The sequence below is a fragment of the Mastacembelus armatus genome, chromosome 4 (genome assembly GCF_900324485.2).
Source record: "Mastacembelus armatus chromosome 4, fMasArm1.2, whole genome shotgun sequence".
Classification (NCBI taxonomy): Eukaryota; Metazoa; Chordata; class Actinopteri; order Synbranchiformes; family Mastacembelidae; genus Mastacembelus; species Mastacembelus armatus.
Genome location: NC_046636.1, coordinates 5,386,006 through 5,399,060, shown reverse-complemented (window position 1 = coordinate 5,399,060; position 13,055 = coordinate 5,386,006). Strand labels below are relative to the sequence as shown.

Below are 13,055 nucleotides of genomic sequence, written 5' to 3'. Positions count from 1 at the left end.
AAAAATGTTATCAAACGTCTGCAGAATATTTTACATAACATACACACTACTACTATAAAAATAACAGTAAAAAATCTGAAAAATGATAATCTATCAATTCTGTTTTTCTCCAACAAATTCACCAGTTTCATCTGCTCAGAAAACCTTCTTTGTGGCCTCAGACAGACATTACCCTGGTCAAAAAAATCTGTGAGAATTTTCTGACACGTCATAGACCTAATGACTAAACAATGAATCAATAGATTAATAGATTAATCAATAAAAACATTAGTTTTACCCATCTGAGAGCTTGTACAGTTAAGCAACAGTGTGCAGGAATGATGTCTTATGTTCTCAAGCTTTCTGAAAGAGAAATTTGCCTTAAGCCACAAAAGCTCCTCATGTTACATGTCTTTAAAAGGGAAACGGAGAGAAAAACTGAACCAACATTATCTGTTTTTGATCTCAGCCTTAAAGCATGTTTCTACTTTACAGCCATCTCCACTCAACCTACGGAAGATCTAAAAAAAAATGCATTAGCAATATGAACAATGGCCCTTTTGTGCTGTTTCGTGAAATACGGTAATATTTAATGTTTGAATTTGCTGTTATGTGGGTTTTGTAGTTCATGGTGTGTTCAGTAGAGAGGATTACTACTGGACGTGCAAACCTGTGCGTGCTGCGCCACCGCGTGTTCAAGTCCCGCTCGTGCAGCGGGAGCCAGTGTTTACTGTTGCTAGGTAACGCGCACACAAATCACACACTGCTAAAAGCCTGCGCGTCGCTGATAAGTCTGTCTAATCGAGGTGTTTTATTTATTTTGTCCGGTATCACTGCTGCTGACTTTATCTTTTAACATGGCAGGAAACGAGAAACGGGATTTGGTTCATCAAAACGCAATTCACGTTGAAACGATCCGGAAAGAGGAAAGACACCAGAAACTTCACACGGAGTTCAACATCAATCCGCACAGAAAACGTAAGGAAACTAGTCCGTCCTACATCACTTTCTTTGCACTTTAGGTACAAAGTTAATCTGCAGGAAAAACTGTGTGCTCAGAGGCAAAGCAAAACAAAACAAAACAAAACAAACGAAACAAAACAGTAGAGGCATGAATCTTATGATTTTCTTAGAAAAACCTTTAGCTTTGGCAGAGTTTAAGGGACTAAGACTGGACAGTTTGTGTGTCGTCTTTTTCTCACAATTTTCTTGTGTCAACTGCATTTTAGTACATGTCCTGCCAGACAAACCCATGTGCAGGAAACCAACAGAGGTGGTTGCAGAAAACTGTAAGTTTATACGCATTTTCTTGAAAACTACAGAGAAACAAATTCAAGACAAGACCATCAGGTGTTCCTCTGTAACTGGTCGACTTTTTTTCTCAGCTGACTTCATCAAGACCTTCCACGACGCCCGTCAGGAACCCACCAAGAAATATACAATGCCACTGACGGAGAGTCAGGAGATAGGATGGGTGTCAGCTCCACTGGTGAGGGCAGCATGCTCTGACATGCTCATGGAAATAACAACCAAACCGCAATTTACACTTTAGGCAGCATTATGAACCTCTCCATGCATAAAAAGAAAGTATAGTAAATGTTATTTATTGAAACATATTAAGAAAGAATTTCTCAATAAGTGATGGTTTGAACATATAGAAATTGTGAAATGCGGGAAAAAAAATTAGCTTTTCAGGTTTTAGTATTTTCTACTCTCATCTCACAATGAGAGTAAGGATTTCTGTTTTTCATTAACATCATACCGTTAGGGGTTTGTTAGGCATTGGACTGGATCCATACGCACAGCTTTATGCTTAGTAATATATATTGTCTATCAACACTGCAACCCAGGAAAAAGCCTTAACAGTGAAGATTGGCAATCTATAATCAAGTTTTAAGCAACAAAGCTGATATTGCAGAAAAGTAATTATATTTGCAACTTGTAAAACATTACTGGTTTACAGGTTTTAAAGTTTTCTAAGTTGATTTGTGTATCAGAAACTAAATCCAAATGAACCAAAGAAACAGAAATTGTTTTATCTCTAGATTCTAATACACACTCTTTTGTTCTCCAGATCCCAGCAAACCGCAATGACGAGCGATTCAATTTCTTCCGGTCCAGCACAGACGTCACCAAACACAGAGAATCTGTCCTACGAACATCAAATTAGACAACGAAGATCTCTGAAAAGTGAACACTTTGTTCAGCTTTATTTGTTTATCATACGAACATACTGGTGTCTCAGGACCTAAAGTTGCCCCTTTGCAGTTTTATCTTTGCAAAACTAAGAAAATCGCTTGCACTGGAAATATTTGCACAGATCTATATAAAGCACAGTCACCAATCACACACTCATTGATGAATGGTAAAGGGCAAAACTGACAGCTGCTCAATATTAGAAAATGTCATGTCATGTGAAAGAATCAATGAGTCAAGGAGATGAATTAGAAAAAATAAAACACCAAACTTCAAATACCCAGTGTAAACTAACCAGCAGGAAGGTTGGTGTAGCTAGTATGGTGTAATCACATAAAGTTGCTTTAAAACCATCTTATTTTTTCTGATGGGCACACAGAAAATCATGGCCACAAACAATAACAATTTGTTCATGGCGTTTTCTTAATGTTTGTATTATATTTGTCTTTACAGGCCTTAGAGAAACTGCATGTGAGAAAACAACTTTTTGAGTAGCTCTATGTCCACTTCTCATTTCTTCAGAGCCAATGTCCATAGGTACATTAGCAATATGGCAGACCATTTCTCTCTCTCTCTCTGTGTGTGGTTCTAGAGTCTCCCATATCAATCCACACACATTTATAAGAAGGCATGTTGTACAAAAAATGTAGAAGTCTCCTGAGGTGGAGTGAGGAAAGACTGGGGAGCAGCTATGGGAATTCCTGCCCAGAAACAAGTTCAAGTCAGGTCTACTGACCAGCTCCTGTCAGTTAATTTATGAGCGAGCCTTCATCTTCCTGCGTACAGACTTGCCTGGGCGCTTCTGAAAGTCAAAGTGAAGAAATATAGAAATATATTAAGTCTTTTCCCAGAAACTATATTTGATTTCCTTTGACAAAATTTGTATAAACTCAGTCAGGAGTCATTAGTACCACTCACATTTTGTTTTCCTCCTTTGCCTTTCTTCCCTCCTTTGCTCCCCTTTGCATGAGCCACTTTGGCACGGAAACTGGAAACATCATTGTAGCTCTCCTTGGTGTTCCACTTCTTTCCACTTTTCTTGCCCCCAAAGCCAAACTTCTGATCCTTGTATTTTCTCTTGGCATTAGGGCTGTAAAAATATCAGTAAAATCTTTAGCTTTTTACAAAGAAATCTTAAAAATAAATGTGCACAGCTAAAATCTTACCCTCTCTTGTTCAAGGTTTTTGTTGAGCCCTGAGAGGACTCTTTACCCTTCTTCTGGTCTCCTTCCAGGAAATCTAGTTTATCAGTCATTCCTAGGAATGGAAATGAGCAGCAAATTTAAACCTCAGCCACTTTAATCTAAATATGAACACTGGCTGAACACTTTCCTAATGTAGAACAAGCCAACAACAAATTAACAAGGAAACGAAATATTCCTATGACAATTTAAAATTATTTTAAAGAAGGCATTAAATCACACTTCTGTGAACCCACCTTTCTGATATTTCTTTACAGCAGACATCATCGCTTTCTTCTCCTTTTGTCTCTTCTGGATCACTTCTATTTGGACCTGGCACACAATCAAATTTCATGAAAACGGGGCCTTTGTGTATTCAAGCCTGCCATAAAGATTCTGGTCTAACCATAAAGAACATCTAACAGTCTGGACCTACAAAACTTCTATAAAGTAATAAAAACCGATGTAAACAGGGACCAACCTTTTTGCCAAACTTCCTTTGCTCACGCAATTTCTTGGCCTTCTCTGACTTCTCCAGTATCATCTGCTTTGAGATGAGTTTTTTCCTAATCTGAACAGAAACAAAACACATTTTCATATTTTCAATTATCTGAATTTAAGCAAAATGCAAAAAGTTTTAAAAATGATTTGTCTGAGGTCAAGATTATGTATTAACTGTGAAAAGTTTAAGGCACACAAAAGATGTTACTATAAATATGAGTTAAATGCACATTGTGTAATGAAAATTTTCTATAGAAGCTGCTCACCTTCTGCATATGCTGGTCTGACTTGGCCATCTCAGCGAAATAATCATCAGGCCTCTTGGTGGCTATGCCATGCTTGTTTAGGAGAGGGAGGGCTTCTAAAACTGTAGCCTGAGCTTGACGATAGCTGCAAATGAATGCATGTAAAAAGAACATTAGAGACAATAAATTAATGAACTAAAATATCTAAAAGAGTCAAATAATTAGCAATCAAAATGACATGAAAATACAAAAAAAAAAGAAAAATCATAGTCCCATACAACACTGTAAATAAAGAGGTTTGTGATGACTCACATATAAATGGATTGAAAGATTTTCATTACACAGTGAATCAAGTCAAATCAAATGGTTACTTACAAAGACATCTCTCTCTGGAAATCGTCGTCTGCATTGATTTCTCCATTCATCAGACTTGAGACTTTCCCTTCAATTTTGGAAAGGATTTCTTCAGCTGGTACGTTGGTAATGTCCAACCTCTCCACCCAAGGAAGATCTTTACGGAAGTCAGCAAGGCACTGTTTCAAGCCCTCCTGAATCACAACAGGGATGTGTGATTGACTGTGTTATATCTATTGTAAAGTGGGCAAGTACGGCTGTGCCAAATATCAAATTTTATGTTTAGATTTTATGTTGCATCGCGATAAGATTAAGGTCAATCTTGATAAGTTTTGGCCATTTTTTATTTGATATAGATAGGTCTGCCAGCCAATCAGGCAGCAGAAATAATACTGAGCAGCGAGGCACAAGTTTAGCATGTGTTTACGTTTACCACCTATTCGTGATATAACTTTGCTCCAACAACTTATTTCGTCCAAATATTTTGACAGAACACATGAACAGCCAGTGATAATGAAAATAGTGCAGTGCTGAACCAATCATGTGGCTGGAAGAGAGTTAGAGCATGTCAGTTAGCTTGATGTACACAGCAAATAATGTAGAGGAGCAGTCAGCAGCAGCTCACAGGCTAATGTTTGGGCTGCTGTCGCTGTGTAAGCCAGTACATCAGGACTGGGGCCTGATTAAAGAGAAGACATGTAAACACGACATATGATTATTTAAATACCACAGCAGAAAATGTTGACGACAACTTGTGTGTCAGCATTAACAATGAAAACACTCTGACAGACATAGAAAGAGGAGAGCACTGTTAAGAGCAAGGGTCTGAGTATTTTAGTAGTGTGGAGATATTTCAGATATTTAAAGTCTGACAAGAAGCAGCGTAGGATGCACTGCAAAACAGACGTATGTTGGACAAGAATATACAAATGTTCTACTAAAAACAGCTAATACCACTGACCTTTTTTTTTTTTGTTACCACCTAAAGCAGTGATATTCTCTAGAGAAAAAAAAATGCAAGACTTTACAGTCCCTGGCCCAACCAAGTGTTGGTGGTCCCTTAAAACATGAGTGACATTTGCTGGACAACAACAGACTTGGCTTATTTATTTGGATGTGACCAAAGAACTTAGTTTATGTTCTACTGTAAAATGTGAAAGCTTTAATTATTTTAGTTATAGGTTAAATATATAGAAAATAAGATTTTGTTCTATTTATTTGCAAGGTGTTGATGTGTTCTGTAACTTACAGCTTTTGACTGTTCAGAATAAAGATTTTTGTTTATTATATGTAACTATTTATTTGAAATACCGTTGTATATTGTTCTATGCCATTTTAAGTTTAAAAAGAAAATAATATTTAAATAAAAATTAACCCTCTTTTCATGTCAGGAGTCAAAAGGATCCTTTTAAGTTTGACTGAAATTGTGCTTTGGTTTATATCCAGATATATCAGTATCAACTGATGCATGGCATATTGCCCAGTCCTATGTGCAAGTATGTTAAATAACAGTATTTGTTTGGATTGCATTAACCACCTATATGATTACAGTTCACCACACCAGGATGAGCATTTTAATATTTCACGCCTCGTATTATTGACTCACCACATTGTTGACAAGCTTCTTGGGTTTATTCGCCAAAATGTTCATCCCTGGTTTCAAAAGCCCTTTGGCCCAGGCTTCTTGGAGCTGAAGAAAATATAGGAAGATCAGATTTAACGTTATTCATTCTCCAACCTTGTATTTCAACAACTAAACACATTCATAGCACATCGACAGCAATAGCTCCAAATAAAACAAAATAAAAGCATTAGCTCCAAATAAAACAAAATAAAAGCATTAGCTCCAAATAAAACAAAATAAAAGCATTAGCTCCAAATAAAACAAAATAAAAGCATTAGCTCCAAATAAAACAAAATAAAAGCATTAGCTCCAAATAAAACAAAATAAAAGCATGGTAATCTCGCAGGTCCGTTTAACATCACATAGGAACCACGTCTGCCAGAGTTCGACATTGTTACTGTTCTATTATTCACTAATGAAAGCAGCTAGGTTCTCCTGTAAACACGACATATGATTAGCCAACGTTAGCCTCTGTTAGCACGTTAGGAGAAAACTGACCTCATTGTCTGATAATTCACTGTTTTCCTCATCTGATTCCTGCTCGAGCAGCGCGTCCTCCTCTACTGACTCCATGGATCCGCCGGTGATGATCATAAGATGTGAGATGTGAGCTAGAAGCGTTTCAACGTGAAGAAAACTGATGTCAATGTGCTGCTCCTCACATGTACGCAGCGTTTCACGTGGAGAGGAAGCGACGATATTAGTGTTTCTACTAAGAGAGTCCGCCGGCGGATAGGATACGTACGATCAAGGGTTCCTACATGGCTAAAAGAAAAAATATATTACAGGCAAATATGTTGACGCTGCTGGGATTATACCTTGACCAAATACTTTTTTAATGTTACATCACCATTGTCTTACATTTGATTTAACAAAAATCTCCCTTTAATGTCAAGAAAATCCTCTTGGGGGTTCTGCCATGCAGGAGACTGCAATGATCAGGTTCTAACATTTAATCAACAGTCATCCATAAGCTGGAATAGATAAACAGACAGACAGGCAGATAGACAGATAGATCCAGAGGATCAGTACGGTTCAATTTGGAAAAAGAACATCCAAAGCCTTCTGTCAAACCGTCACATTTGCCAAGAGGCGTGTGCAGATCAAAGAATAAAATCGATTCTCTCAAGGAATCTGGCTACTTTAAAACTTTGAGTGTGATTGTGTAGATGAAGCCTCATGAGTTTCACTTGCCACCTCATCAAGAAAGAAACTACTGACATGACTTTTCTAAAGTCCTCTGCCCGAGTCAATTGCTGTCACTTTGACATGGCACGATTGAGAGAAATGTCTGCAGTGTTGACTCAGCGTCACTACAGATCTGGCCTACACAGGAGATCAAAACTGGAGTGTCCAATAATCTTTGCTACTTTGACTAAAGCTTCTGTATAAATTACTAAAAGGTATTCATTTGATAGCATATGATTTAACAGATGTTTAAACTACTTATTTCTACATGCAGACTGCTCTGCATGTGTAGGCTATATGTTTGTTTGCTTTCAATGTCTGCAAACTGATGGTTGGACATCATTCTATTTTAACATCACACAGATTTCCCTATGTTTCATTTTGTTGCTTCTCATAGAAGGAATTTAAGGATGGCAAACTTCATCAGCTCCCAATTTCCAAACTTCAAGTACAGTAACATGCAGCATTGTCTTGCTGTGTACTTTGGCAAGAAAAAGAGTCATAATCAGTCATTCACTTTTATATTGTCTAAAAACAGTGTGTATTTATCTTTTGTAGTCACGTTAGAGTTGTGAGTGGAGTGTGCACATGTTCAATGCTATTGTGCCTTGGCCAGTGACCATGAAAGTAACTTGATCTTACTCTAAATGTCACTTGAAAGTAGTCAAGCAAGGACCTCACCCCTACACAGAGCTGTATTAGGAGCCGTCAACTGTGATATTGTTCTGTACATCTAGTCACCAGCAAATCATGTGCAAATGTGCACAATTACAAGAGATCACTTAAGATTTAAAATTATATTTAAGGCAGTTGGGGTTTTGACATTTGTAATTAGAGAACACTAATACTACTGTGTACTTTGTGTTGAGCAAATATACAATTCAGTCGATGGCAAATGAATCTGCATACTTTTATTTCAGCTATATACAGTAACAAGTCCTCAGTAATCACCATCCTTCTAACCAAAAATTACAAAAAGAAGTCAACAGCAGTTGACATCAGAGCAGTAATTAGTTTTCATTGTTCTACATGTTGTCTATGTGTATGTGAGACAAATAGCAGTGTTTTGAGAAAAAGAAAGACCCTGTCAAAACGTAATTGCATGTCATCCCCAGGAAAAAAACACAAATCATGTTTGTGTTCTGGTCGGTAATTTACTGGCTTGGAAATGAAAACTTTTGTAGGGTTTGTAGGGTGTTGAGCTTTGTGACTGCTGGTTTCTGTTTCTGTATTGTATTATCCTGTATACTGTATGCTAAAAATTGTAAGTGTACAGAAGAGGACACAATATCTGGAGCTTCTATGTGAATTAACAGTCAAGTAACATTTTTTCCTCCATATACCACAATCTGCTACTTTTCGATTTTTATCAGTTTGAGTCATCTGCTTTTTGATTATCCTTAGTGCGATCGGACAGGAGCACCTTGACCATAGTGTTTTCTCACTGATAAGTTGTTTTTTGTTTTTTTTGCATTTGTTTTAAAAAGTGAGCCTCTAGACAGTTGCGAGACCTGTAGTTACTATTTAGAATGAGTTCTTATCAATACTTCTTATTAAAAAGAGTGATCACTGTTTAGAACTTGAATTAAATAAATCAAGGAGAATTGGCATGAAAATATGTTTGTTTTTTTTACTTACTTCCAAACAGAAAATATTCTTTTCACCTCGCTTCAGCATGTCAAAGACATTTAGTTTGGTGTTACATCATGCAAATTCTTTTCATTTTAGAGCTTAAACGGCTGGAGAAGTAACGCTAACACTAATACTAGATAGTGACAGGACAGAGAGAATGGATCGCTGCGATGGCTGCCACTGTTCATTTGAGATGCCATCAGTCTTTTTCACTGGCTTATCCTCCTAGTCCTTAAAGCAGAAGCTGTCTGATCCCCCTGAGAGTGACATTCTTTTCATTCTAATGGAAATCGATATTTACGATTTGTACTTCACCACCCTTTATTCCTCCATTCTCTGCATTGTTAGATCCCCAGTCTGAGTTGTCTTCAAAAGGAAAAATGCCATAATTTCCATTTCTGTCATTATAATCACTTGAGCCAGACAGAAATACAGTCTATTGAATTCACATCTTACTGTCACTCTCTATCTCAGAGCAACAGACTGCTTCCTGACAGCAGATTGAAAATAAGTTGGGTTCCCTCTGTCAAGCTCCTCTCTTAGTGTTATTCCTGGCTGCTGGAGTCTGGGGTAGAAAAAGAACACAGTTGTGAATGTCTGGGCCCAAGTTGAATGAGTGGTTTAGCATCTATGGCACTCAGTCAGGAGATGTGGCAGTAAACAATAACCTGGATAAATTACTGGGAAATGCTATTTTAGGTCATTCTGTCCTGATCTGTCCTGTCTTATGTCATTTAAATCTTATTACCCCATTAAATGGTTGTTGCCATAATTATTTTACTTTTTCATATGATGGAGGGAATAAAAAGTGCTCTCTTGCAGATTTACTAAGTTGTTGTAGTACCAAGCTCGATTTCTCTGTTATCCCTATGTCACCATCTGAATGAAGGTGAGTGATCAGAAACAATAAGATAAACTATGGTTACGTCTCTGTTATCAAATTGCCAACTGTTCACCCTAGAAACCCCCACTGTCTTAACATAAAGTACCAACACTCAAAGTCATATCTTTAAAAATTTTATTATGGTATAGAATAGAAGAAAATAGTGAGCAGTGGGGGAAAGCAATAGTCAATATATATTCATATAATTCTTAAAATTATTTTAAAAAACAATTTATGTATTGACTTCAAATCACCAGAGGCAGGACCTTTTTTATCAGGGGTTTTCCAGATGGTCTTCTTTTCAGCATTTCCAGCAGCTTCCCTGACTGTAAAATCCGTTTGCACTTCATAGACAATGTTATATTGGACTATATTCTATGGAAAAATCCTTCTTATTAGGAACCAGCCCCAAGATTTGTAAAAAAAAGATATTTGTTGTGCCTTTGCTGCCCTACACTACCAGTCTTCTCCTCTCACCTCAAAATATATAATGTAATAGCATACTGAAAACCTTTTATGGTATAACAGTATATGGGACTCTTTGTGTATTCTTTGTGAAACATCCAAGAATGACATGAAAAGAGAAAAGGTAAAATTCTGTGTAAGAGAAATGAGATGTTGTCTTATGACCTTTTATTTACATGTCAGTTTAAGCTACATTTAAAGGGTATGCTTTAGAGAATGAGTAGAGTTTGGTATGGTTGTGTTTGGTATGAGACGTCTGTGAGCAGTTGTCTGTTTGTATGCACATGGTGTACTATTCTACTGAAGCTGGGGGTGATAAAAGACCTTTTAGATCAATAATGGAAATTTTAAAAAAGACGATAGTGGTGCAAAATGACCACTATTAAGTTGCATACAATGTGTACATACAAAAAGAACCACTTTGCTCTGATAAGAAAGCCAATATGTTCTGTGGTTTGTCAAGATAAAAACTCCTTCAGACCAGTAGCATCCCCCTGAGGCTGGAATGGTCCAGTGTTTCACTCCAACATGCAAACTGTCAATTTGAAATTTTGCTGATGATGACTTTGCTGTCATGTTATTTGTATGTATGTGCACACACATGTGGCAAAATTGTGTTTCAAGAAATGGATTTTCTAAACTTGATCTCTCCACTTAAGTGCTTTTGATTCTTTCCTCCCTTGCGCTTAATATTACAGCTTGAATTCTGTGGCATTGCACATATTGTTTTCATTTATTGCTTTATATGAGCCCTAACGTACCTACAGAGAGTGAGAATTAATAGGCTTCATTAGTCTGCATGGCTTGCTTTGATGTGAGTGTTCGACTCTCCAGCCAATCAGTGTGTTATTCCCCCATATGGCCAGGTGTTCTATAGCCCAACAGAGGCATTTTATGTATCAGCACTTCTCTGTGACTTCCTTTACTCACTCCCCTCCCATCACCCACTTTCTCCTTGTCTAAGTGAAGTGAAAATTGCATAGTTGCATTACAGTGTCCTGATGGATCACCGAGTTAGGACACAGACTGAATTAAGTGTTAAATAACACCCCCCTCTGTGTCTCAATACTGAGTTTCCGCTTATATTCTTGTTTGTTTCTTGTTTTTTCTGACCACCATTACTATGTGTTTCTCTGCCTTGGTCTTCCACAGCCAAACATTGTAATGCTGCCAGAAACCTCTATCAAACTAAGGTGACTGATGACTGCTTTAGTTTGGGTATAATTGGCCTGCTGGTCATGTATAATTAAATTGTTTATGTGTTCCCAGTAGGTCACCCAGTGCTCTGTTCAGCCATGCACCATGTACCATGTTAAATTAAAGTGCATTGGCAAGTAACAAACAGTAAACCCTTTGGAATTACCTGTTTGTGTATGAATCATTGAGAGTCATTGGTATAAATGCATCTAAGTTACAAAAAGGAATCTGTTTTAAATACTAAGACACAAGTCATTGCACCATGGCTGCAAGGTTCATGTTGTCCATGGCAGGACCCCAAAGGAGGCGAAATATTTTGTGAACTAATCAAACTAAGGTTGAATTATTTCGGAAGAACATGCAGCTCTACATAGAACATGAATTCCCAGATTTATCAAATTACCTTACAAGGTGATGTCAGAGCCAGAGCCCAGTAAAGGTTGGGTGACCCTAAACATTGAAGTAACCAAACAGATACTGTGGTTGACCTGGAGAGAGCCCTTCACACCAGACATCCTGAGAAGATGGCTCTGCTGATGCAGTTCGGTATGGGAAAACAGTCCAAACTGTCTCCTGAATATTCTTCAGGTCTGATCCAAAACACATAAAAAACAAAGTAGTGTTTTGCTACTATATAGGTGTAATCATTTTAAATAGCTGTTCTGTGCATTGAACTTCAGAAATTCTTGTCTATGCACTGTAGACAAATTTACCATTAAAATAATCTTTCAAAATGGGGTGAATGCTTTTAGCATGAGGGTATTTTACAGGTTGGTAAAGGAGAATAAACTTGGGCAGCTGCTGAGCTGTAAAGGTCATTCATCCCTGTTCATCCATCTGTGTGTTGAGCTTTAGGGGTTTAAACTAAAGAGGTCTCCAGGTGGACTCTAATCACGTCTAAAAACATTTAGAGGCACCTCTTTCTCTTGTTTCTTGACTTTCCCTTCTCCTGGCTTCCTCCATTTCTTCCTCATTGCTCTATCTCTCCGTCCTTTGTATATCCTGACACTGATTAGAAGTGAAGAGACAAATTAATAGGGGGAGTGCCAGATTGCCAGCTTTTTCTGACGAAGGACATCCACAGAATTTTTAAGGGAAATGCGACGTCAACTTCTATCAACTCCAAAGGGGCAGTGTGTGTATGTGTGTGTGTGTGTGTGTGTGTGTGTGTGTGGCTGCCTGAATGTGTGAGTAGGAGCAGTGCGGCACCCATGCATAATCACCTTATTATATCCCTGTGAATGGAATAGTGAATTGATCTGATTAGAGATTGGATGAGAAGACGAGGGAAGAGGCCTGGCATGTAGAGCAGCTTCCTCTGAAAGAGGAGGAAAGAGGGGAGAAGAGAGGGAAGGAAGGAAGAAGAGCAGGACAAGGAAAGAGGAAGGAGAAACAGGCAAAAAGAGGGGAAAAAGGAGGATGAGGGAGAGGATAGAAGAACAAGCAGATCATAAATAAGGGAGGACAACAGAGAATGGAAAAGAAATTCAGGGAATAAAAAACAAAAGAGGGAAAAAGGAGAAACAGTGAAATGTGTCATTACTTTAATTCAGTTGGTTAGCATGATGATCCTATGATTCCCCTTTTCTCTTACTTGCTCTCTTGGCTTC

General features: G+C 37.8%; 2 protein-coding genes across 2 annotated transcripts; one reads left to right on the top strand and one right to left on the bottom strand.

Annotated features, from left to right (window-relative positions):
- Positions 1–730: 730 nt before the first annotated feature.
- On the top strand, positions 731–3,340 carry cfap144 (cilia and flagella associated protein 144). The gene is made up of 4 exons (XM_026323795.2): positions 731–957; positions 1,209–1,268; positions 1,365–1,468; positions 2,054–3,340. The coding sequence occupies exons 1-4, from the start codon at positions 837–839 to the stop codon at positions 2,147–2,149; spliced, it is 381 nt and encodes a 126-aa protein (XP_026179580.1). The 5' UTR covers positions 731–836; the 3' UTR covers positions 2,150–3,340.
- Positions 2,160–6,674, bottom strand: ebna1bp2 (EBNA1 binding protein 2). Its single transcript, XM_026323794.2, has 9 exons — positions 6,579–6,674; positions 6,063–6,146; positions 4,478–4,650; positions 4,124–4,247; positions 3,838–3,927; positions 3,614–3,689; positions 3,342–3,432; positions 3,094–3,265; positions 2,160–2,977 (listed from the first exon to the last, which is right to left on the bottom strand). Exons 1-9 carry the CDS (start codon positions 6,672–6,674, stop codon positions 2,930–2,932), a joined length of 954 nt encoding a protein of 317 aa, XP_026179579.1. The 3' UTR covers positions 2,160–2,929.
- Positions 6,675–13,055: the final 6,381 nt, after the last annotated feature.